The 26568-nt window shown below is 44.9% G+C and overlaps 1 protein-coding gene across 1 annotated transcript in view; it reads left to right on the top strand.

Annotated features, from left to right (window-relative positions):
• The window catches only part of LOC146788719 (vomeronasal type-2 receptor 26-like), a 649476-nt gene that overhangs the window by 579005 nt on the left and 43903 nt on the right, over positions 1 to 26568 (top strand). Inside the window, exon 4 of the mRNA XM_085630945.1 lies at positions 12378 to 12501. Within this exon, the coding sequence (XP_085487071.1) occupies positions 12378 to 12501 (124 nt within the window). The remainder of the gene's footprint in view (positions 1 to 12377; positions 12502 to 26568) is intronic.

Raw genomic sequence — 26568 nt, 5'->3', positions numbered from 1 at the left:
GCCCGTTCTTTTGAAATTCAGGAAACTTCTTAAAACTATCCTGTTTAGAGAGTCATGAGAATAACACCTCACTTTTTCTTATGTTATTGCATGGTACTAGGACGCTATCTTCCTCTCCAAAGTGCGAAGAGACCAGTTGGTGAATCTGCGCTATATAAAAGTTCTTTAACATAACATAACATAACATTATCCGTGTGTATTGACTTCACAATGAGTGCACCTTTTGTTTTTTCCTGAAAACAACGCAAAACACATCACAAAGAATTTCATGCACAAAACACTAACTAAATATGCTGCTATTATGACACCACTTACAAAAAATTCATTTAATTTGAGTAAACACAACGAAAAGGTTTTTCTTACAAAAAAAAATGCAAACTACACAAAACTGCAGATCAACCCCTGCCGAAACCGCTAAAAAGAATCAAAAGCTTTGCACTAGAATAAAAAGGAGAAAAAACACATTAGACAATCACAAATGCAAATAATGCACTAGTCCACACACTATCCACCAGCCAAGCAGAGGTGGCAGGTGGGCCTAAAATCATAAGGCCGATCTGCCCCCACAGGGAGCAGAAACAGCCAAATAATTCACCCTCATAAAGGGAGAGCGACCCTTGCCCACAGGGTCACTCCCCTACACCAACATTTAAAAAGGCCTGGTGTCTAGTGGCTTCTGCCCTCCTAGGGGACAGATGGGCCTGAAAACATATGCCGATCTGCCCCCAGAAATGACCATAATAAATACCCCATAAAGGGGAGCAACCCTTGCCCAAGGTGCTGGTCCCAAACAACTCAAACAATCCCTGGTGTCTAATGGCTTCTGCCCCCCTTGGGGACAGATGGGCCTAGAATAACAAGGCCGATCTGCCAACAAGGGGGGCAGAAATGGCCGCAATAAATGATTCCCTTGCCTAAGGGGCCGCTCCCAAAAAACATATATAAAACAAATATAATAATCCCTGGTGGCCTAGTGGGCTCACAGGGACTTCTTTATATATAAATATTAATTTGATCTGCCCCCACCAGGGGCCCAGACCACTAAAAAAAAAATGGTAGCCCCCAAGGGGAGCAACCTTTGCTCAAGGGGCCGCTCCCCGATACAAAGGCTCTTTTTAAATAAAAAAACTAAATACCCTGGTGGCCTAGTGGTCACATAATGTCTTTTTTGATTTTTTTTATAGATCTGCCCCCCCCCCAAGGAGCGTTACAACAAAGGTCAAGACTGGTTTGCATATGGCTGGGTTCAAACTGGAATGGCATGGTGAGCAAAAAAACGATGGATTTAGGCCCAGATCTCTGTACTGGGGTGAATGTATGACATTGTTCTGCATTCTGTCCATCAATTGTTGTTTTTGCATTTGTCACCCCGAGTGGGAAGGGTATGCTCAGACATGAGTCCCTTGCTCTCCATGCCACTGGAATCAAGCTATCCTGGCTGACGAGGGCTGAAAGCCTGAAACCGGTCCTAGGATGCTTGTTTCCAGTCCAGGGAGGACCTGGCTTGGCAGTTCGGGCTGGACTGTTCCCATGGGGCACAGGGTCAAGACTGATTTGCATATGGCTGGGTTCAAACTGGAATGGCATGGTGAGCAAAAAAACTATGGATTTAGGCCCAGATCTCTGTACTGGGGTGAATGTATGACATTGTTCTGCATTCTGTTCATCAATTGTTGTTTTTGCATTTGTCACCCCGAGTGGGAAGGGTATGCTCAGACGTGAGTCCCTTGCTCTCCATGCCACTGGAATCAAGCTATCCTGGCTGACGAGGGCTGAAAGCCCGAAACCGGTCCTAGGATGCTTGTTTCCAGTCCAGGGAGGACATGGCTTGGCAGTTCGGGCTGGACTGTTCCCATGGGGCACAGGGTCAAGACTGATTTGCATATGGCTGGGTTCAAACTGGAATGGCATGGTGAGCAAAAAAACGATGGATTTAGGCCCAGATCTCTGTACTGGGGTGAATGTATGACATTGTTCTGCATTCTGTCTTCAATTGTTGTTTTTGCATTTGTCACCTCGAGTGGGAAGGGTATGCTCAGACGTGAGTCCCCTGCTCTCCATGCCACTGGAATCAAGCTATCCTGGCTGACGAGGGCTGAAAGCCCGAATCCGGTCCTAGGATGCTTGTTTCCAGTCCAGGGAGGACCTGGCTTGGCAGTTCGGGCTGGACTGTTCCCATGGGGCACAGGGTCAAGACTGATTTGCATATGGCTGGGTTCAAACTGGAATGGCATGGTGAGCAAAAAAACGATGGATTTAGGCCCAGATCTCTGTACTGGGGTGCATGTATGACATTGTTCTGAATTCTGTCCATCAATTGTTGTTTTTGCATTTGTCACCCCGAGTGGGAAGGGTATGCTCAGACGTGAGTCCCTTGCTCTCCATGCCACTGGAATCAAGCTATCCTGGCTGACGAGGGCTGAAACCCCGAAACCGGTCCTAGGATGCTTGTTTCCAGTCCAGGGAGGATCTGGCTTGGCAGTTCGGGCTGGACTGTTCCCATGAGCCACAGGGTCAAGACTGATTTGCATATGGCTGGGTTCAAACTGGAATGGCATGGTGAGCAAAAAAACGATGGATTTAGGCCCAGATCTCTGTACTGGGGTGAACGTATGACATTGTTCTGCATTCTGTCCATCAATTGTTGTTTTTGCATTTGTCACCCCGAGTGGGAAGGGTATGCTCAGACGTGAGTCCCTTGCTCTCCATGCCACTGGAATCAAGCTATCCTGGCTGACGAGGGCTGAAAGCCCGAAACCGGTCCTAGGATGCTTGTTTTCAGTTCAGGGAGGACCTGGCTTGGCAGTTCGGGCTGGACTGTTCCCATGGGGCACAGGGTCAAGACTGTTTTGCATATGGCTGGGTTCACCTGGAATGGCATGGTGAGCAAAAAAACGATGGATTTAGGCCCAGATCTCTGTACTGGGGTGAATGTATGACATTGTTCTGCATTCTGTCCATCAATTGTTGTTTTTGCATTTGCCCCCCCCAAGGAGGGCAGACCTAACCACAAAATGTTCTCTCCCAAGGGGAGCGACCCTTGCTCAAGGGGCTGCTCCCCGACACAAAGGCACTTTTAAATAAAAAAATAATTCCCTTGTGGCCTAGTGGTCACATAATGTCTTTTGTTTAAATTTTTTTTTATAGATCTGCCTCTCCCAATGGGAGCTGACACATCCATGAAATGTTTCCCCCAAGGGGCCGCTCCCCAACACAAAAGGTCCTTTAAAAAAAAAAAAAAGCATTCCTGCTGCACGATTGCACCGCATGCGCGATCGTGCAGCAGGAATGCTTGAAAAAGACATTGGAGAAAAGGAAAACACTTTCTTTTCCTCCAATGCCTTTTCTAAATCACCCCCACCCTCCCCGAGGACTAACTCACCTCTGCTCTGCCAGACGCACAGGAGGCAAATTGCTTCCTGGGCGAACAGTTTCTTGTAATGATGTCAGCGTGTGAGGCACGGGGACATCATTACATGATGTGGTGGGGGTCCGGGGGGGGTAAAGCGGAAGGGCCTCCCCTTCGATTGTGGGTGGGGGCAGGTTTAGAGGCGGCCCGCGGAGGGAGCGCCAGCGCTTCCCCCGTGGGCGGGTGCTAGGACGGCCGGGAGCCAACCAATGCACACCCCCACCATGACGTCAGACAGCTCACGGCGGTTCGCCGCATTGAAAGGGTCAAAATTCATTCTATCATTCAGCATAATTTCTAAGTATTTATACTGCTTTACTGATTCAATCAATAACCAATTGATTTCCCATAATTCCTTGTCCAATTTATTTGATCCTATCGCCATCATTTTCATTTTTTTAATATACATGTGAAGACAATTTGTCATCTGCATATTGTAAATATTTTACAGCAAGGCCTGCAAAATTTGGAGAGTGCGCAATAACATTTTGCTGAGAGTATGGCAAACCGGAGATAAAAAGATTAAAAAGGCATGGGACAAGCACACAGCCTGTTTGAGGACACTATGTGTTTCCAAAGAGCGTGTGGTACAACCTCCATCACCCAATCTGACCTGCAACCATGTATTTGAGTAAAGGAATATGATCATATCTCACAGCTGCTTCGGGGTGCCCCATGCTGATAGCTTTGCCCTAAGTAGGTTACGAGGATCAGAGTCAAAGGCCGCTTTTAGGTCCAGAAAACAAATATAGAGCTTTTGTTTTTTAGATTTTGTTCTCTCTACCAGCAAAGTGAGTAGTAACAAGTTAGTAATCGTTGACTGCCCCTGCAAAATCCGGTTTGGGAGATTGGAATTACTTTCCTTTTCATCATCCATTCTTCCAAGTCACTAAGTAGACCTGTGTAGTAATCACTCCACGCAGGTAGATGAAGTTCAGGAGGATTTATTCATGTTAGTTACAAGATCATTAATACAGCTGTAATTCAGCCGCACCAGGAGCAGCCAGCAAGGCGCTCAGGCCTTCTCCAGCTGCCTAAATCATACAACAACATTCGATGTCGCGTCATCTCTAGAGCGTTCCACTGGTGGAGCAGTCGATGACATGTAAAGCATAACAACCACGATACTACATATCCTCCTTTCCTTCAGAAGGTAAACAGAAAAGAGGAAAATATATCAGATGTAGAAGCTAGAAGAACAAAAGAGAGAGGAGAGTACTAGAGAGAAACAAAGCAGAGGTAGAGAGAAAGAAAGCACCAAAAATCTTAAAGAAACAGATAAACATAACCTGTTTCCCATCCTCCTTTCTATAAATGAGAGAAAGAAATAAAGAAAGAAAGAGAAGCCATCAATGAGAACTCTCTGTACACCAACTGGCCAGGTAAGTATGCGAGAGAGCAATCCACATCAGGCGAAAAGTAGAAGAAGACAGAGAAGAAGAGAATTAACTTATACAACTTCTCCTCCTCGTCGCCATAAAATTGTAGTAATCACTCCACGCAGGTAGATGAAGTTCAGGAGGATTTATTCGTTAGTTACAAGATCAGTAATACAGCTGTAATTCAGCCCCACCAGGAGCAGCCAGCAAGGAGCTCAGCCCTTCTCTAGCTGCCTAATTCATACAACAACATTCGATGTTACTTCATCTCTAGAGCGTTCCACTGGTGGAGCAGTCGATGACATGTAAAGCATAACAACCACGATACTACAACCTGTTGCAAAGATTTCCCCCCTATGTTGGCTGGTGCAGTCAACCTGTAATTGGCTGGATTGTCAGGTAGGCCACTTTTGTAAATTGGCTGTATTATGCTGTCGTGCCAGGATTTCGGGACCAAATTACATTTTACAATGTCTTTAAATAATTGTGATAAAAGTCTTGACCACAAGACAACCTTGGCTTTAAATGCGGCTTTCGGGATCCCATTTGGGCCTGGCGCCCCGTTTGATTTAATCTTCCTTATCAATGTTTTTACCATATCCTTCTGCGATGACTCAGACACTAGCATTTGATTGCCACAAGGATTTTCTGTGTCATCATCCTCGCTGCTTAAATTAGTTGGTGAAGCAGACGGATGACGTCCTAATCTGAGCCTAGGGCATTTACAGGAGAAGCCCCATATAGGGTGGAAATGAAAGACTCCCAATCTGACACAGTAATGTTAGCACTATTATTTCTCCTGTTGCCATAGTCAAGGTCATTAATTGTGCCACAAAATGCTCTCAAGTTATTGAATTTACTAGCATGGTGTAATTTAGCCCATAGACCTTTGTGATGTGCCCTGTTTGCCTTCCAGATCTCGTTTCTTTAAGCTTTTCTTAGGCGCTTTAATGTGCATAATTTAATAGATTTGATGACACTATTTGGTTGACTGCAGATTGCCTGGGAAGCTTTATTAAGTGCATTCTTTTGTAGATATAGCCTATATGAATACCAGATGTTTCTTTTTGGCTTAATAGTATTCCCGCTAGACGTTGTTTTTGCAAGAAAGTGGTCCACAAATAAAGAACAAAGACACGTCCAAATATCAGCTTTTGATTTTTCGTGTGATGCTCATTCAGTGTTAGTTGTGTCGTTGGATCTATTTAGACCAAATTCTCTCCTTGTTTTGCTGAGGGCCATGCCAGCCTTTTCAAATTATAAGCAATATGCTCTGAGTCAAGAGTTCTTGAGTTTGGTAAATGAGCCACTGCGAGTGATAATGTAATGGATTGGGGATTATGGTCACTTTCACTCTTGGGACCACTTGAAACCCTATAAGGTTGGTCGACAATTGATTTGAAATAATGGTATAAGCAACGATGGAATGTTTTTGTGAGTTTTTAAATGTTAGAGCACCAGCCATATTATGTTGGGTATCCTCCTGTAGCAGAATAAGATAACATTTTTGTAACTGGGAATAAAACATCTTCGATAGAACTGTGTCTACCTTCTTTGAGTTCCCAGTAAACATGTGCATATTAAAATCTCCCAAAATAATAAGACTGATTGCAGGATATTGATAGGATAACGTTTTAATTATTTCCCATAGGACGGTAAGCTGCATTGTCTTTACTGCTCTTCTTATACTCAAATAAGCGGTTAGAAAAGTAATTAGTAATTTAAATTCAACCTTGATGCATAATAGCAAATCCAATTGGATTTCAAATACATGATAGCTGACATCCAGATCCAATGACACATAAATAGAACGCCCACCTTTTGCATGGCCATAAGCAGATGAACAACAAGGGGCTCATAGCACATTTTCCAAGTTACGTGGAGCATTAAGATTTTAAAGTTCTGAATAAAATGTATTGTCTCTTGGTCTTATAACAGCATTGTTAGGCCATGAACATTCCATGAGCAAATGGTAATATATGCCTGTTCTTTCTATTTATCCAGGCTGCCCAACCATCACCCTATCACATCAAGATTCTTATGAAGATTCCCTTTGCTGAGTGCTTTTGGGAGCCAGGCCCAGTCATCTCTTGGGGCTGAATATTTATTACATTCTTTACAAATTTGTGATCCCGACCTGCAGCTTGTGATCTCAATGCAAGAAGAGAACTCAGGGTTGCATAACGGACCTATTGCTCCTTTCAGAATACTATTGTTTCCCCCATGATATCCATTTGACATCAAGTTTTTGGGGATATATCTCTTTTCCACCACCTTGGGAAGGAGCGGAGTTGGATATTGGGTATCTGTGCATCTTCCTATTTAGATCTCCTATTTATCAAATTGGAGATCATATTCAAGAATTCTGTTACTCATCTGCTCATGACGCCATATGGTTCAAGTTGCCTCAAGTATGGGAGTTTTAGCGTCCTGTTTGAATTAGACTGATTCTAAGGCATCTGATGTTTAGTTGCTTAACTCTGGGATTGAGGATAAGAGCTTCAGTATTTTGCTGCAATTTAAAATATGGTGTAGGCCCCTTGAGTCATACAGTGTAATAAAGAGTAGCTTTGTAGGAGAGTCGGTACAACTGTCCCCGTTGGTTTCTTCATAGATCGATGATTGAAAAGTGATGTGATTGTAATTTGACTTGTAGCTTGTGACCTCGAGTCTCTGACTGTCTTCTACCGAAGCGACTTGACTGGGTTCACAGTTTCTTTCAGATTTAACTTCATATCAGTTTTTACCAGTCGGTGAAGAAAACAGTGAATATGTAGTTTTATTTTCATGTATGGCTCTTAAACTGCTTTGTTGTTTTTGTCCACCGCCGATAACTGAATGGCTCAATTTACTGATAGAACCCTTTGCGCAGAGCCATGTCAAATCTCACAACTATTTGAAACTTTTTCATTTTGGGGAAGTACTGGCTTGACCGGGGCATCCTTAAGAGAAACCAACATATCCAAAATTCACACATTTACGGTTCCTTTGCCCCCTTCTTCTACTGTGCGAGGCTTTTGTTCAGATGATTGAAAAATCTGATCATTTTCCTTTGGGATATGAGCTGTACTTAGGTTAGTTGGCATGAGTTTTTATTGATTCTATTGAGAGCTTTTCTTTGTTTGTTTCTTGCTCTTTTAGTGAGAACAAGTGTTTCTGAGCTAGAGAATGATTCTGAATTATTTATAACAAGATTAGCCTCACCGATGTGCATTATATTTTCTTGATTAGCTTTGCTTTCATTAGGAGCAGCCAGAGAGGCTTGGGCGCTGTTAAAACCACTTCCTTGCCCTATTGTGGGGATGTTACTTCTTTTTTCCTTTGCTCTCGAGATTCATTGATATTAATGCCCTCATTTCCATCCATCTCCTTACTTGCTTTTCGTGAGAGGCTTGTTTGTATGTTTGGGCATTCGATGCTTTGATGACACGGCTGTGGCTATCATTAATTACATTTACTATCTCTGGTTTATTCTCAACTGACATTCGTTTGACTTCATCTAATAAAGAACCAACCATATTCAGTAAATTGGATATTTTATTTATGATGTGAGCACAGGTACAGGTGATCATTTGATTGTCTCTATCGGATTGAGCCCTTGCCACTAAATGTCTTTAGTTGAGTAATTTAGGATCGATCCCTGCAACATAAAGGGCCCGAATATTCAATATATCCACCTGGATATTCAATTTATCTCAATGGTAGTTCAGGGCTGTGGTTATAGTGTCCATGGTTTCAAGCAAACTGTCCCATATTTCTGATTGAAAGTTTATAGAGTCCTCTTCTTGTCTTGTTCTCACAGAGAAAAGGGTGTCATATTTAGCTAATAATGATAAATCAGCAGAATGTAAAGGATTATTCATAGAGTCGTAATTCTCTAGTTTGTACGGCATATGAGCACATTCAAGGTCTATTACCTCAGGGATCAGAGCAGGTTTGAAGTCAAGGTTTGTTCTTCCTGTTGTAGGTGTCGGACTGAAGGGATCTATTTTAATTCCACTTTTCAGCCTTGAGGGCACTTCTGGTCGTGTAATTTGACAGTTTAGGTCCCTATTATGATTGGATTAGACTAATTTGCCTGGTGACAATATAAGGGAAGGCAGGAATACATCATCACCTGTGGTTGTCTCAGTGCCTGATGTAATATTAATCACCAGACTTAAGTCCAATTACGCTCTATCTGAGAATGCACCCTCATTATCAACATTTTCAGACCTTTTCACTGATCTGTTGCTATTATTAGTGGTTGCCATTGTCCAATTCCTGGTCCTACTGTCGATATTTCTAGACTTAAATGTTACAGCTGAGGTACAGGGAGCATGAACCTGGGCTTTTATGACCAAAGGGTGATAGCCCGGTGCCTGAGTAGAGGCTGCGTTGCTTACTTCAGATGGCTTTTGTGGGCTTGTTCCAACACCTGTATATTTTTTCGTTGAGACTCCCCCAAAATGTTGTTGGAAAATAGGTGTTGTTAGAACTGATTTTATACAGCTTAGTTCTTTTGGTGTTGTACCTCTGTTCATTTTTGTTTGAATCCCGGGGACAATTTTACTATCCTTGATCTTCTTTGAGAATTTAAAATAATCAGTGATGGATGAAAGAAAGGCCCTAGTACGATCATTTGGAAGATTCTCTTTGCTAATATTTGGGTGTTGACCCACTAGAGGGCAGGTCACAGTTGGACATAGCAGATTTATACTTTCCCCAGTTAGTATGCCTGGCCCTCCTCAAATTGTCTCAGGATCAACTTTTCCCAATCTTCTTTTCTGCTGCTTTGTCTGCTGTTGTAACGCTGCCCCACACAGGCGGGCGGCCCTCATAGTCCTGCAATTGTACTACTCTCGAGGCCTGGATACTTCTATGTTTTACAGTCAAGCTCAACAGTGAATTTCAGGCGTATGTTAAATTTATTTCTGGATCTCCCACACTAACATTATCACATCTGCCCTGCCTCTCTTCCCATCAGATTCCTCACACTGAGTTATAACATCTTCCTCACATCTCAATCTCTTTGGACCCTCACACTGATAGTATCACATCTGCCCAGCATCTCTCACTCCCTGAATTGTTCACACTGATATTATAATGACATGTATCACACATCTCTCACTACCTGGATCCCTCACACTGATATTATTATGACATGTACCACACATCTCTCACTACATGGATCCCTGACACTGATGCTATCACATCTGCCCTGCATCTCCTCCTCCCTGGATCCCTCACACTGATGCTATCACATCTGCCCTGCATCTCCTCCTCCCTGGATCCCTCACACTGATGCTATCACATCTGCCCTGCATCTCCTCCTCCCTGGATCCCTCACACTGATGCTATCACATCTGCCCTGCATCACCTCCTCCCTGGATCCCTGACACTGATGCTATCACATCTGCCCTGCATCTCCTCCTCCCTGGATCCCTCACACTGATGCTATCACATCTGCCCTGCATCTCCTCCTCCCTGGATCCCTGACACTGATACAATCACATCTGCCCTGCATCTCCTCCTCCATGGATCCCTCACACTGATGCTATCACATCTGCCCTGCATCTCCTCCTCCCTGGATCCCTCACACTGATGCTATCACATCTGCCCTGCATCTCCTCCTCCCTGGATCCCTCACACTGATGCTATCACATCTGCCCTGCATCTCCTCCTCCATGGATCCCTCACACTGATGCTATCACATCTGCCCTGCATCTCCTCCTCCATGGATCCCTCACACTGATGCTATCACATCTGCCCTGCATCTCCTCCTCCCTGGATCCCTCACACTGATGCTATCACATCTGCCCTGCATCTCCTCCTCCATGGATCCCTCACACTGATGCTATCACATCTGCCCTGCATCTCCTCCTCCATGGATCCCTCACACTGATGCTATCACATCTGCCCTGCATCTCCTCCTCCCTGGATCCCTCACACTGATGCTATCACATCTGCCCTGCATCTCCTCCTCCATGGATCCCTCACACTGATGCTATCACATGTGCCCTGCATCTCCTCCTCCCTGGATCCCTCACACTGATGCTATCACATGTGCCCCACAGCTCTACCTCCCTGGATCCCTCACACTGATGCTATCACATCTGCCCTGCATCTCCTCCTCCCTGGATCCCTCACACTGATTCTATCACATCTGCCCTGCATCTCCTCCTCCCTGGATCCCTCACACTGATGCTATCACATCTGCCCTGCATCTCCTCCTCCATGGATCCCTCACACTGATGCTATCACATGTGCCCTGCATCTCCTCCTCCCTGGATCCCTCACACTGATGCTATCACATGTGCCCCACAGCTCTACCTCCCTGGATCCCTCACACTGATGCTATCACATCTGCCCTGCATCTCCTCCTCCCTGGATCCCTCACACTGATGCTATCACATCTGCCCAGCATCTCTCACTCCCTGGATCCCTCACACTGATGCTATCACATGTGCCCTGCATCTCCTCCTCCCTGGATCCCTCACACTGATGCTATCACATGTACCACACATCTCTCACTACCTGGATCCCTCACACTGATGCTATCACATCTGCTCTCCATCTCCTCCTCCCTGGATCCCTCACACTGATGCTATCACATCTGCCCTGCATCTCCTCCTCCCTGGATCCCTCACACTGATGCTATCACATCTGCCCTGCATCTCCTCCATCACGGATCCCTCACACTGATGCTATCACATCTGCCCTGCATCTCCTCCTCCCTGGATCCCTCACACTGATGCTATCACATCTGCCCTGCATCTCCTCCTCCATGGATCCCTCACACTGATGCTATCACATCTGCCCTGCATCTCCTCCTCCCTGGATCCCTCACACTGATGCTATCACATCTGCTCTGAATCTCCTCCTCCATGGATCCCTCACACTGATGCTATCACATCTGCCCTGCATCTCCTCCTCCCTGGATCCCTCACACTGATGCTATCACATCTGCCCTGCATCTCCTTCTCCCTGGATCCCTCACACTGATGCTATCACATCTGCCCTGCATCTCCTCCTCCCTGGATCCCTCACACTGATGCTATCACATCTGCCCTGCATCTCCTCCTCCCTGGATCCCTCACACTGATGCTATCACATCTGCCCTGCATCTCTACCTCCCTGGATCCCTCACACTGATGCTATCACATCTGCCCTGCATCTCCTCCTCCATGGATCCCTCACACTGATGCTATCACATGTGCCCCATATCTCTACCTCCCTGGTTCCCTCACACTGTTGTTATCGTATGTGCCCTGCATCTCTCACTCCCTGGACTCTTCAAACTGATGCTGTCACATGTGCCCACATCTCTTTCTCCCTAGGATCCCTCACACTGATGTCATCACATCTTCTCTGCATCTCTTAATCCCTGGATTCCCTCACACTGATGCAATTACATTCTCGCATCTTTCACTTCCTGAATACCTCTCACTGACCCTATGACATCAGCCCCTTATTCCTTTATTCTCTGATCTCTCACATGACAAACTACAAATTCTTTCTCAGTCCTCAGGATGTGTGATAATGTTGCATGTCCCCTTTGTTTCTTCCCTGTTGATGTCTCACACATCTCCTTCTCTTCCTCTCTCCAGATCCCTCACTCTGTCTGCAGTGAGAGTTGTCCTCCTGGATACAGGAAGGTCCCTCTAAAAGGGAAACCTGTCTGCTGCTATGACTGCGCCCTCTGCACAGAAGGAGAGATTACAAACAAGAGCGGTAGGTGATAAAGCACTGCGTGCCAACCAATGATCCTTTTCAAAGACCCAAATGAGAAGATGTGTAACTTGCTCATCAGTGTAAGTTACTTTGGCAAATAACCCTCTTCATTTGAAATATTTACTTTACATATGTTCACCATGTCAGTCACATGGAAATAAAGTTATGAGAACAGAATGATAATATTTTAGGATCTGCCAGAGCTAGAACTAGTCCATGGTCATCAATTAAACCACATCTCTTTTTCTATTATTCCCTCTCCCCCTCCATTCTCCCAAGCCAGTGCTTGCTTTGAGGTGCTGCGACTGGTACAGTCACACTAGGTGCCAATGTCAAGGAGGAGCCCTCTGCATGGCAGGCTGAACTGAGATAAGAGCATCCTGCAGAGATATTTGTGTGAGCAGCATTTTCAGGGGGTATTTACAACAGCATGATAACTCTGGTGATTAATGCACTCGGAGTGATCTAAGATTTGTCTTTCAAAGTTTTGACCCATGAAATAGTAGCATAGAGGGTTAATGTTCCTGCTGCAAAGCACAACATGTGACATGCAGATCACAGATTAATATTTTATGTAGATAGTGTATTGGATTATTGTTTTTATCACATAGATCGTTCTGATACTTGGAGTTCAAAAGTGTCAATCCTTCAGATATAACACATTGAGCTATGAACCGGCCTCAACGTCTTGCATGCAAATTGAAAGGCAGAGGTTTAGAACCTAATTGTTTTCTTCCTCTCAATCCTTTGTTATTCCACCATTGCTTAAAAGGCATCCTGTGGGCAGCAATGCAAGTTTATTAGCTTGACTCCTCAATCATGCGTTACATTTATGGGCAGATTTAAAATGACTTTGTGCCTGGATTTCATCACAAACTTGTGAACCTGATGCAAACTATTGTTTTGGGGCTTACTTTCCAGCACAAATACTAATTTGCACTGGACAGTAGCCCTAAGTAACACAAAGAAGCACTCTGCATTAGTTAGGAAAGGAGGCAAACCATGGGTAGCACATGAACTTTCCCATGCACTCACCCATAGATTTTGATTTCTATCTACTAACTTCAGTATGAAAGAATTGACATAAATAAATAATGCATCCATGAGGCAGATTTGAAGTTTAAAAAATGATTTCTTTTCTCCGAACCTTTCGAACTGTACATACATGCTGCACAGTGCAACACACATACAAAGTGGTACAGGGTCACACTTTGTCAAATATAGAATTTTGTGCTGGAAGGGCAACCTTCCAGTATAAAACCTAAGTTTGGCATCACCTGAACTCCCTTGCATATTGGTGCAAGTGTGTTTGCATTGGTGCAAGGCAGCCTAAGGTATGCAAACACTGGAGGAGAGAGCAACAGCATCATATATTAGGCCCCCTTCGTTTCTCCATGGAAATTACTATAAAATGTAATGCCTACCTGTGAGAAAGTCATCCTTTTTACCCCAATCACCCCCATTGTTTGATTGATACTGGTCGTAACTCACTCTGATTGTGCCCTGGGCCATGCGAACCAGACCCAGGGCCAGTAGTCTGTGTAAAATGTACATGGTAATTAGGTGAAAATGCAATTAATATGAAAAACAACCTGAAAGCCCCTAGTATATGGTAGGGCATGTAGGTTTAGAGGCCCAGCAGAGCTGATGCACTTGAGTCTGCGTTGCTGTGCTGTCTGCTGTCATTTTCAAGGCAGCTCTGCTTTGTGGGCTGCCTTGAAAAGTAAATTATATGCAAATTCAACTTTGGAATTAAAGGTACTTCTAAAGTCTCAAACTAGCTTACTTTTACATATGCTACCCCAAACGTCACCCATAGGTGCCCCAGGGGCAGGTTGCCCCAGGGGTAGGGTGCCTGACAACTATAAGCAGGAACATTATATAAGGATGTTTTATATGCCCAGGTGAGGAAAAAACTGCTAATTTCATGTTTTCCCATCGTAGCACATGGGCTTCAACTGCTATTGATAGAAGCAAGTTAAAAATGTACTTCAAAATATTAAAGTGATTGCTAGAATAAATCCAACAACTTGCTATGGTTAGATTTATTATAACTATCACAGAAAATAAGTTATAGAACTATGTTTTCCGATGTAATAAAAAGCCAGCCTTCCAGCAGTCTCTCCTGATTGACCAGCCTTTGACAGGCTGAGCCAAGCTCCTCTGATGAAGGGTGAAGTAGCCGATATCGAGACATAGGGCATCTGGTAGGAGGAGATCTGCACGCTGCAGAGCAAAAGGCAGGGTGGGCATGGAGTAGCTAAACTGGTCTTCAAAGAGGGAATGATAGTTAGGACAGGGCACAAGCTCAGCCCCACTTCCTGTACCCCGAGCCAGACAGGAGCCCCACTAATTGAATTAGCGGAGGGACTTGAAGGGAAGTGTTAAGGAAATGTAGCCAGGCCAGTGTGTTGGCTTAGCCAGATCTTAACCTCCAGGGGATAATTTCTACATTTTGGATTTTAAAGGAATAGTGTTTCTGGGACAAGAATATGCCACACTTTGGAGGAAGGGGTCATACCTGAGGGTGGCACCCTGCCATCCATTGATCAGGGGTGCCCCCGGCTTATCACCCAAGACCACAACATGTTAAAAGAGATCCACTTGCATCATCTCCAGCAAGAAGAAACCAGTTGACTACCTTCAGCTGGACTTTAAAGGATTTGGCCAGGTGCATTGTGGGAAACATAGTAACAACATCCCAAGGAGCAACTCAGAGCTTCTGTAACCTTGGATTTGTGTTTTTACCCTTCAGAACCCAAATGGTCAATCTGGAAGAAGATGCAGAAGTTTGGAGAAGATTAGAGAATTTTTGGCAAAAATCTCCATAAAGGTGACCAACCCATTGACGGTAGTCAAGCCGGAGACGTCAAATTACGACCCGGCCTGAGATTCACAATTGCCCCACTGAAGCTCAGGAGCTTTTTGTCCTTGACAAGACTTCCAGTAGATAACCTATAGATCACGCTGAACCAAACATCTGTCAAACCCGGCCTGACAAGGTTCCTTGCTCGATGTGCCGTACTTTAGAATTTGGGACCGCGTAGGAGGCAGGGCCCTACCCCTGTCTATCCCCGTAATAGTGAACCCCGAATGGTTAATGCGGTATGTACAAGTGCTTTTTTGTAACGTTTTAGCTATGAATGCACTGTGTATACGCTATTTCACATCACTTCGTGGGTTCCATTTTGTATCGGTGGCCATCTTATGGTTGCCCTCACATAGGCTATATAGCATGAAGCGAAAACGGGCCTTTTTGAGCACATGTGCCTTTCTTTGACTTTTCTGGGACCTGGGCAGCTTGGCTCCGCTGCCCCAGGTCAAACTGGTCTCACGAGTTCCCCGTCCTCTGGCCACCTGTGATTAGCATCAGGGCTTGACACACCATAAAGTCTTTTCATCCTACACAAGCCTCCAGCTAATCTCTTTCGCACCTGGCTGTTCCTGCTTTATGGCTTGTTTCCCAAAACAGGAGATGCTCATGTTTATTGGGGCCTATCGATATCTGATGTGGGATCTGAGCCTTGCTGTGTAAATAATTGCGGGCTGGCTTAACTGGAATGTGGGATGGTCATCATGACTCTGCTTTTTCGTTTTGTAATGTATACTTTAAATGACCATGCCATAAACCTACGAATGTATGCCTGAGGCAGGAAATTCTGTATTTAAGGAGAAGCCCGTTTCTGTGATTTTCAGCAGTCTCCTGAGAACATACACGCTGTTGTACTTCTAGGATACCTGTAATTGGTCTGCAGCCAATAAACTGATCTTTGACTTCACCTAGAAGACTCTGTGTTTCTGTAGGTCTGAAACAGGAAGAACCCCGAAGTCATAGGGTGTGTTCCCCTGCACCGCTGGGCTTAAAATACCCAGTACTTCAGTTGGCGCCCAACTCGGCGCGATTTCAGCGGTACCGGTCCAAGCCAGAGGTTCGTGAGGAGCTTCGTGTGGAAATTCTGGAGGAAGGCCGCCACTTCATCGACCCCTGCATGTCGACGTGGTCCGAAAGTCTTTTCTGTGAGGTTCTCCACGTCCCGACGGCTACGAAGGACTGCTGCTCTGATTAATCTCCCTGTTTTGGACCCTCGACGATTTTTGGTAGAGCAAAACAATCGAGAGAGTCTTCTGGTGACGCCATTGATCATCGATATTCAGTTAAGTATAAGTGGAGCGTCTCCCAATTTGTTTGGTATCCTTCGGGATAATTTTGGTTTATTTGGAGTTTGCAAACCCCAAAGCCAGAGGACTCGTGTATTCACGAGACTATCGTAATCGATAATCCTTTGAAGTTGGGAACTAGACTAGTGAGCAAAGATGCCTGGTGCTAGTGTATTTGGAAGATTATTTTGTTTGGGTTGTGGAAGGGATTTCCAGTTAGAGGATTCATGTCCGGTTCCTCCAATTGGAACTCCAACTTATGAGCTTTATGTACAACATGGCGTGGGCCCCATTGCATATAATGAAATATGGATCCGATACACCAGAAAGGACGGTGTTTTAAAATGGCCCCAAAATGGTAGTTTCGATACAGATATCTTAGATAATTTGGAAGTAAAATTGTTTAAAAAGAAAGCCCGGCCGGCGATGTTTGATTCTTTCCGCCTATGGCGAAAGGAAGCCAAACAGAAGGAAATTAAGCTAGCGAAAAGAAATAAGAGAGAGAGAGGTATGTCAGTGATGCAAGCAGCTGTGCAATTTAAAGATAATGAGGAGGAACAAATGAGGGAACAGTTGCACAGACAGCGCAAACTAGGGATTGATAAATGTTACCCTGTTTTGTCACCCCTTGTGCAAGATGACACAAAAGAGAATGAGAAAGATTCCCTTATGTCCCATTTGTTAAGTTCGCCACCCCCATATGCGCAAAATGCTACAGCACCTCCACAGCTTGTAAATGTGCAGCCTCCAGTAAATATGCCGCAAGCCTTCCCGCAGCCGCCAGCTCCTCTTCAGCTGGCTCCTATCCCTGCAGTGCAGCCCTCTCAAGTGCCGCTGGTTTTGTTACCTGTTACCCCCGCGCTTCCAGCAACTTTGTCTAACACGCCAGCGGTTTCCCCTGGCGCTCCTTCTTACACTACCCAGGTACCTGTATCTGAATCTGTTTTTCTTCCCTCTGTTTATCCCCCCGTTTTCGCCTCAACTTCTCCTTCAGCACGACAACGACTAGCTAATGTAGTTACTAGTCTAATGTCGCCTCTCTTTGGGTCATCTAGTGCGACTCCTGCCTTACAGCATAAGCAATTGCGCAGTCAGCTGCCTGATTCTGACGAGAAAGAGGTGTTAGATCATCTGGCGCATAGGTGGATTGGTTTCCCTTCATGCTATGATGTGGAATCAGTTGTTGATGTGTTTCATCAATGGGATGCCCCGAAACAGAGGTATGTGTTCGAGAAAATGTGTGAAATTCTCTGTGAAGAATTGGATGATCATGGTAGAGATCCAAGCCCTCAGGAGTTGTGTCAAGTGACATTCGATTTTGGGAAAGGTACGATTGTGGGCCCCGATGTCAATAAAGCAGTTGCGACCTTATTATCCTTGAGGAATGATGATTGTCAACAGCCGTTGTTTACACAAGATTTCCCTGTGGGGATAAAGGGAAAAGCGCGACAATACCCTATGAGAGAAGTCCCTCCGGTATGGAAGGAAGCTGTTGCGGCTGATGCCGCTCATGGTATTGCTGCTATGCCAGCACATTTTCAGCGTGTTTGGGTACATGTCCCATGGAAGCGGTCTGAGGTGTTAGCACTCAAGCAGACATTGCCTGATCCCCGTAAAAACCCTGCAGGATATTATAAGGAGTTATCACAAACTGCAGAATCATGTGTCATGAATCTAGCCGATATAGATATGTTGTTTGGAATGTTGTTCCACAGCCTTTATGGGGATCCATCCGTTATACGGATAATGCTGCAGAGTTAGGGGGTACATGGGCTAATATCGTTGCTGCAGACACTAGACAAGTTGGTGGTGCAAAACCTGAGCCTTTGGTAGCTGAGCTCCCTGGTCGAATTATTACCTACATGAAAACTATAATGCCTGCGATGCGCGTAAATTGGGATAAACTATCCGCATGTAAGCAGAAGAAAGATGAGACAGTGTCTGATTTCTTTACCAGGTTTGAAGAAATGTTTATCGACCACAGTGGTCAAGACATGAGCACTGAAGGTGGCCAACGGTTATTTGTTGATAAATTTGTGCAGAGTCTACTTCCTGAGTTGTGTAAGAAATTAAAAGACTCAGAAAGTTCCTGGGCTGTTTCCTCTTCAGCGCAAATACAGGCTACTGCACAGTATTATGAGAATAGAGACAAAGATGAGAAGGATAGAACAGATAAGAAAACGAAAGAACTAAAGACAACGGTCCTTTTACAGCAGGCCTATCCGCCACGTGGAGGACAGAATAATTATAGGCAAACACAAGGTATCTATCAGCAGCCCCAACAGTTTCAGGGTAATCAGCAAATGAATGGGTATTATCAACCACGAATCCCTGTAGGTCCCAACCAATGTTCATATTGCAAAGAGGAAGGTCATTTTAAATATAGTTGCCCTAAATTAATGCAGCGTAACAGTAATGCGTATGGCGCAAGAGGTAGAGGTGGTCAGCAAGCTCCTAGAGGCAGAGGGCGTGGAAATGCTCCCCAGAACGTGCATCCTCTTCCACCACAAAATACCATAAATAGCTTTGATCAGCAAGCCAACGCGACTGGTAATACAGCTCAGTACTATAATAGTGATTATTATGCAGAAGATGACAATGTAGAAGATAATGATTACTAGGACCGCCGTAGACAGAGAGAGGGAGTTGTTTCAGTGCCAGTGGATCAGAGCGGACCTTATGTTAAAGTAACTACAGCAAATGTAACGGAGCCCTTTCTGCTGGATACTGGTGCTGCAAAGAGTTCAATCATGCATTCAAAACTCCCTGGCGCGCCTTTGTCTGGCGAAATGAATGTTTCAGTAGGTTTTTCTGGCGCCCCAGTTAGGAACCCGATTTCTAGTCCTATGTCACTTTCTGTTGGACCTTGTGAGCTAAAAGCACCCCTCATTCTAACAACAGGTTGTGGTGAAAATTTGCTAGGCTTAGATTTGCTAAAAAGATTGCATGCAACACTATATTGTTCTCCCTCAGGAGTACAACTTACATTAGGCAAGAACGTGATTTCCCCGATGTATTTGTCTAAAAATGCAATGCCACCTGAATTGTCATCCCTTCCGGATGTCCTTTGGGCTACTGGTCCCAATGATGTGGGTCTCTTGGAAATACCGCCATATGTGGTCACTTTAAAAGCCAATGCCAGATTGCCACGCATTCCCCAGTACAAGATCTCCAATGAAGGTCAGAAAGCATTGTTAGCAATTGTCAGTGATTTGATTAAAAAGGGTGTAATTGAAGAGACAAGAGGCAACGTTTGCAATAGTCCTGTTTTACCTGTCTTAAAACGAACGGACCCTTCACAGCCACCCGTTTACAGATTTGTAATTGATCTTAGAGAGGTTAATAAGATTGTTGTACCACAGTTTCCAGTTGTCCCTGATATAACTGCCTTGTTAACCATGATTCCAGCCTCGGCTGCATGGTTCTCAGTAATCGATCTAAAGAATGCTTTCTTCAGCATCCCAATTGCAGAGGAGAGCAGAGACATTTTTGGCTTCAGTTTAGGAGGTCGCAGCTTCCGCTTTAAACGCGCTCCCCAGGGCTACTGTGAAAGTCCATCAATATACAGTCAGGCTTTAAAAGCGCAGCTTGATGCACTGGTTTTACCCAGTGACGCTATCCTCATTCAGTACGTCGACGATTTACTAATCGCCGCGGATACTGAAAAGATTTGCAAAGAAGCTACATTGTCATTGTTGCGTCATTTGTCTGCCTCCCATCACAAAGTGTCTCTCTCAAAGCTGCAATATTGTCGACAAGAAGTGACCTACTTAGGTCATCTCTTATCGAAGGAGGGAAGGAAACTGGCCCCAGAAAGAATTCAAGCCATTGCACAGTTGAGTGTGCCAAGAACACAGAGAGAAGTGCGTGCTTTCTTGGGCATTACTTCATACTGTAGGCATTGGATTCCCAATTTTTCCTTGTTGGCAAAACCTTTGTTAGCATTAACATGTAAGGACACACCGAATCCTATCCCATGGTCTGAAGAGTGTCAGGAAAGTTTTTTGGAATTGCGTAATGCATTGTGTTCAGCTCCTGTGTTGGGTACCCCTGACTACAGCAAGCCTTTTACATTGTATGTTCACGAGAAAGATGGTTGCGCATTATCAGTGTTAACACAGCCTTTTGGCGACAGACCGCGTCCATGCGCATACTTTTCGTCAACCTTGGACCCGGTAGCGAGGGCATTGCCAAGTTGTCTGAGAGGCACAGCCGCCACAGCTATGTCTATTCAACAGTCTGCTGGCCTAGTAATGGATAACACATTGATTGTTATGGTTCCACATGCTGTGGACACATTGCTAAACAGGACCAAGACACAACACTTAACTAGTGCGCGATTATCTGGTTATGAGCTGACACTGTTAGCAAACCATATACACATAAAGAGATGCAACACGTTGAATCCAGCTACACTATTACCAATCCCAGCAGACCTAGATGAGATTGAGCAACATGATTGTCTGTTCAGAACAGAAGAAGAGACGAAAGGGAGAGTAGATCTTAAAGATACTCCCCTGACTGAGTGTGATGGTACTTTATGGGTGGATGGTTCGTGTTTCAAGCTTCCGAATGGTGATACAACTGCTGCATATGCTATCACGACTTTGCACACGATTGTGGAAACTGCACGTGTGCCACAAAATTCGGCTCAAGCAGCAGAATTGATTGCCCTTACGAGAGCATGCGTGTTGTCTGAAGGAATGAAAGTGAACATATATACAGATAGCCAGTACGCCTTTGGCGTGGCTCATAGTTTTGGGCGATTGTGGAAGGAACGTGGGTTCCTGACTTCGCATGGAGCTAAGATTCAGAATGGCAAGTTGGTGAATGATCTCCTTGAGTCGCTGACCCTACCATTGCAAGTTGCGATTATGAAATGCAGTGCGCACAAGAAAATCACTGATGATGTTGGTCGTGGTAATGCGTTTGCTGATGAAGTCGCGAAAGAAACAGCAAAAGATGTAAAGACTCGAATGTATGTTGCAGGCCCTGCCAGATGGGTTGGTGATGTTGGAATGTGTGAAAACACAATAGAGAGTGTAAAGTCCCTTCAAGCCGAAGCCACAGAGAAAGAGTTAAGCAAGTGGAGAGAAAGTATGGGTAAGTTAGATGAGAATGGTTGTTGGATTGATTTGTCAGAACATAGGCGATGGTTGTTACCTGATGCATATGTGCTTCCAGTGGTTACTATGGCACATGGAATGGCACATATCAGTACGAAAGGAATCTGTAAGTTGTTGGCTCCAGTATGGCAGAATGCTGGAATTCCTAAGTGTGCAGAGGATGTGGTCAAGAATTGTATGGTATGCTTGAAGTACAACCCTGGTAGGGGAACCCCAACTCCAGCTGGTCATTTTGCGCCTCCATCATACCCATTTGAAGTTTTGCAGCTAGATTTTATCCACATGGAAAGATGCAACAACCTGAAATATGTATTGGTGGTTGTCTGCGCTTTCTCAAAATGGATAGAGGCCTATCCTCTAAAAGATAACACTGCTCTGTCCACAGCCAAAGCCCTTGTGAAGGAATTTTTCCCTAGGTTTGGAATGCCAAGAATGGTGTGGAGTGATAATGGAAGTGAGTTTGTGGGTAAAGTGATGAAGAATGTTTGTGAGGGACTAGGTATAAAGCAAAAGTTTCACGCTGCAAATCACCCCCAATCAGCTGGATTAGTAGAGCGCTATAATAGCGCTCTAAAACTCAAACTGGCCAAAATCCAAGCGAGCTCAGGCCTTAAATGGCCTGACGCTCTGCCTCTAGCACTCCTGTCCACCAGAATGACCGTGCATTCACGAGTGGGACTTAGTCCCTACGAGGTCGTTTTTGGCCGCCCGGCCAATGTATGGGGTGTGCCAAGACCGACGAAATTCAGTGAAATCGAACACCCAGTACTGCTTGATTACTTGTATGATTTGACGGTTAAACTGCGTGTTTTACACCAACAGGTGCACGATACTCTCCCTCCGGCTTCTGAGGCTCCAGGACACCCCATTGATCCTGGCACATGGGTGCTCATCAAAAATTTTCAGCGGAAAACCAACGATGAGCCCCGCTGGATTGGCCCTCACCTCGTACTACTGTCTACAAGATCAGCTGTTCGAGTGAAGGGGAAGAAAAACTGGATCCACGGCGCCCATATCAAAAGGATCCCTTTGCTTCTGCCGTATGACCAGTGGGTCCAGGAGGGTATCGCTGACTCTGAAACAGACACTGTACCTCATTTTGTGCCGTTCAGTGATGCACGCATAAAAGGCACAACTTCAGTGCAGGAAAGTGACGATATTTTGCAAGAAGCTGTGCCACCGTCAAATTGATTGGACACTGCAGAGCCTGAACTCTTATTCCAAGATCAAACAGTACCTGGCCGTCTCCATTACAATTTAAGACCAAGGCCTATGGACAAATAAATATTCTTTTTCTTTTACCTTTTTATTTTTTGATAACCAGAGCTCTCCCATCTAATTTTGTTTTTCGAACCACCATCCGGGTTCGGCCGCAGGGTCGCGGTGCCAAGACTTTGGGGTACAGGCCGAAGACGTTAGGTCGACGGTTCTGGTTGGTCTAGGGCGTTCCCTGGACTGACAGGCGTACTCCTCAGCAGAAGATACTCACCCGCCGCGAGCGGCACGATTAGAGGATGGAGTTTTGTAAGATGGAGAGACTCACTGAGGAAATGAACTTTAAAGCAAGAATATGTAAAATAATGAAGAGCAAACGTTTTGTATTTTTATGCCTGTTTGTATTATGTAGTATGGTAGTGTTTACTGTAGGATTTGTATTCTTCTCCTCTCAAGAGCCCATTGCACCCACTGTACCGCCTATACCTCCTCGTACTGTCTCCTCACACTCTTTTCACCCTCTTCCTGAACATGAACAAGCTAGACGGTCTGAATTTGTAAACAACTCGTTTATCCAGCTCCTGCACCAGCACCAACTAGTGATGAATACAACCAATTGTTGGGTGTGTGGTTCAATGCCACATACCATTAATAAGGGTATTCCCTATCTAGTGCTGCCGTATAGTTACAATGGATCGTCATAGGCAGTCCAGACCATGTTTCTCTATGCACTAGACGCCTACTCCCCGCGACAACCGCGTTCCATCAGACCTAGCACCAATAATAAAGCTTTAATGAAAGGAGTTGCCGATATGAGCAGAGATATCGACGCATACTCATCTATTCCCAAAGAAGAATTGAGAGCTTATGTAGGGTGGAACGCGACGGGGTATAGTATTAATCTGGGTGAAAGACAGCGAAAAATCTCATCCCCAATCTGGGTCGTACCCCACATAGGTCGGTTCTGTTTGCAAGGTTATGGTCAGAATCCTAGGGCTCAACTGGGAAGAAGTGACTGTACTGAAACGTACACTTTTCCGTCACAGTTTTCCCCAGCGTTTTTGGCTGCCAAGGGTACATATTTTATCTGCAATGACCGAGCATATACATGGTTGCCCCCTGACTTCTCGGGCACATGTTATATTGCAAATCTGCTACCGCCAACATTTACTGCCGCCTCCGACTATCACAAGACCAGAGTTGTGAGAGGCGTGATTAGTAAGGAGGATACTGCCGGTCAGGAAGCGGGAGATTTCTTTTTGGGTTTCCTGCCGTTTTGGGGACCTATGGTCAATAGTAGGAACCTGAGACAGCTGACTCGTGTGGTTGAATCCACTGTTAATGTAACGGCTGGTGCCCTTTGTAATTTGACCGCTGAGCTCCAAGCGGATCGCCTCATGACTTTGCAGAACCGCATGGTTCTAGATGTCATACTCGCAGACCGCGGTGGGGTATGTAAGTTATGCAATCTAGTTGTTGCATTTTCATACCAGACAATGCTCCAACAGTTTATCAAGCCATCTCCAAACTACATAAAATATCTGAGTCCATACACGTGGATAAAGGAGATTGGTCACTGGTGGGGTGGTTCTGGGAACTGATATCTGCCTGGGGTTGGAAAATTCTGATGGTCATTGGAATGATCTTAGCCATCCTTTTCCTGTTCTGTCTGTGCATACAGTGTGCTCCTGCGATATGTGGCCTCTGTGCTACATTATGTGTAAGGAAACCTGTATCGAGGGACGAGCTAAGTAATAGGATGATGCTACAGCAACATCTCCATGACTTCATGAATATTGACCTAGACTCGGATTGAAATGAGTATAGTTATTGCCTATGTAAGGGCAAAAGGAGGGTCTGTCGTACTTTAGAATTTGGGACCGCGTAGGAGGCAGGGCCCTACCCCTGTCTATCCCGGTAATAGTGAACGGCGAATGGTTAATGCGGTATGTACAAGTGCTTTTTTGTAACGTTTTAGCTATGAATGCACTGTGTATACGCTATTTCACATCACTACGTGGGTTCCATTTTGTATCGGTGGCCATCTTATGGTTGCCCTCACATAGGCTATATAGCATGAAGCGAAAACGGGCCTTTTTGAGCACATGTGCCTTTCTTTGACTTTTCTGTGACCTGGGCAGCTTGGCTCCGCTGCCCCAGGTCAAACTGGTCTCACGAGTTCCCCGTCCTCTGGCCACCTGTGATTACCATCAGGGCTTGACACACCATAAAGTCTTTTCATCCTACACAAGCCTCCAGCTAATCTCTTTCGCACCTGGCTGTTCCTGCTTTATGGCTTGTTTCCCAAAACAGGAGATGCTCATGTTTATTGGGGCCTATCGATATCTGATGTGGGATCTGAGCCTTGCTGTGTAAATAATTGCGGGCTGACTTAACTGGAATGTGGGATGGTCATCATGACTCTGCCTTTTCGTTTTGTAATGTATACTTTAAATGACCATGCCATAAAACTAAGGAATGTATGCCTGAGGCAGGAAATTCTGTATTTAAGGAGAAGCTCGTTTCTGTGATTTTCAGCAGTCTCCTGAGAACATACACGCTGTTGTACTTCTAGGATACCTGTAATTGGTCTGCAGCCAATAAACTGATCTCTGACTTCACCTAGAAGACTCTGTGTTTCTGTAGGTCTGAAACAGGAAGAACCCCGAAGTCATAGGGTGTGTTCCCCTGCACCGCTGGGCTTAAAATACCCAGTACTTCAGATGTCGAGAGAAAAAGCTTCAAAAAAGTAAGGTAGTCAGAAGGTAAAAACTTGCCAGGGCACTACCGCTAAGTGTATACAGGCGATCGTGGTTGGCCTGAAACTTTGACTTTGTCCCGGTTAAGCACAACCGGAGCACCCAAAATGGTGCTTTTAGCTTTTAGGCATTAGAAAGTGTTTATTCTTTAAAGATCAATGTCTCTGGTTTCCTACATTGTATTTTTCTTTTTATGGTGTCATTTTAATCATAAAAGTATTTCCTATTTTTATAAATTGGTGTTGGATTTTTATTGTGTGATGTTGCTTACTTATTTAACATATTGGTGTTTTTAAATACTATACACTCCTGTTTCCTAAGTTAGGCCTGCATGCTCGTAGCCAGCTTACAAGGGTTGATCAAGGGGTCATCTTTCCAGACCTTGACTGGACCTTACATTGTGATTGTAGCCATATTACTAGTGGTAGGTACCTACCTACACCTACTGATAAACTACATTCCAACCCTACCATTGAGGATGACACGTGACTCCTACATCTTTTAGTCATTATTGTTCTAAGTAACATTGCCTACTCATAGATTTACATACTTTTAAGGCTCTCTGTATGTAATGTAAATCACTAGGACAGTCTTCTTTGGGATGATTAGCGCTATAAAATAAATACATGTCAGGTGGGGGCTAAGGAGAGATGGGGGCACCATTGGCAGGTGGCAGAGAGGGAATGAAGAAGAAGTTATGATGGAGCCAAGCAACAATTGTTGCACTGGGCGACACTAATGATGGTGACGGCCCTCTCTCTACCCCTCAGTGAAAGGCCTTCTCTTCCTTTCTTTCAGTTTTCAGGATC

Source organism: Triturus cristatus, chromosome 10 (assembly GCF_964204655.1).
Source record: "Triturus cristatus chromosome 10, aTriCri1.1, whole genome shotgun sequence".
NCBI lineage: Eukaryota > Metazoa > Chordata > Amphibia > Caudata > Salamandridae > Triturus > Triturus cristatus.
This window is presented reverse-complemented; position numbering and strand designations above follow the sequence as displayed.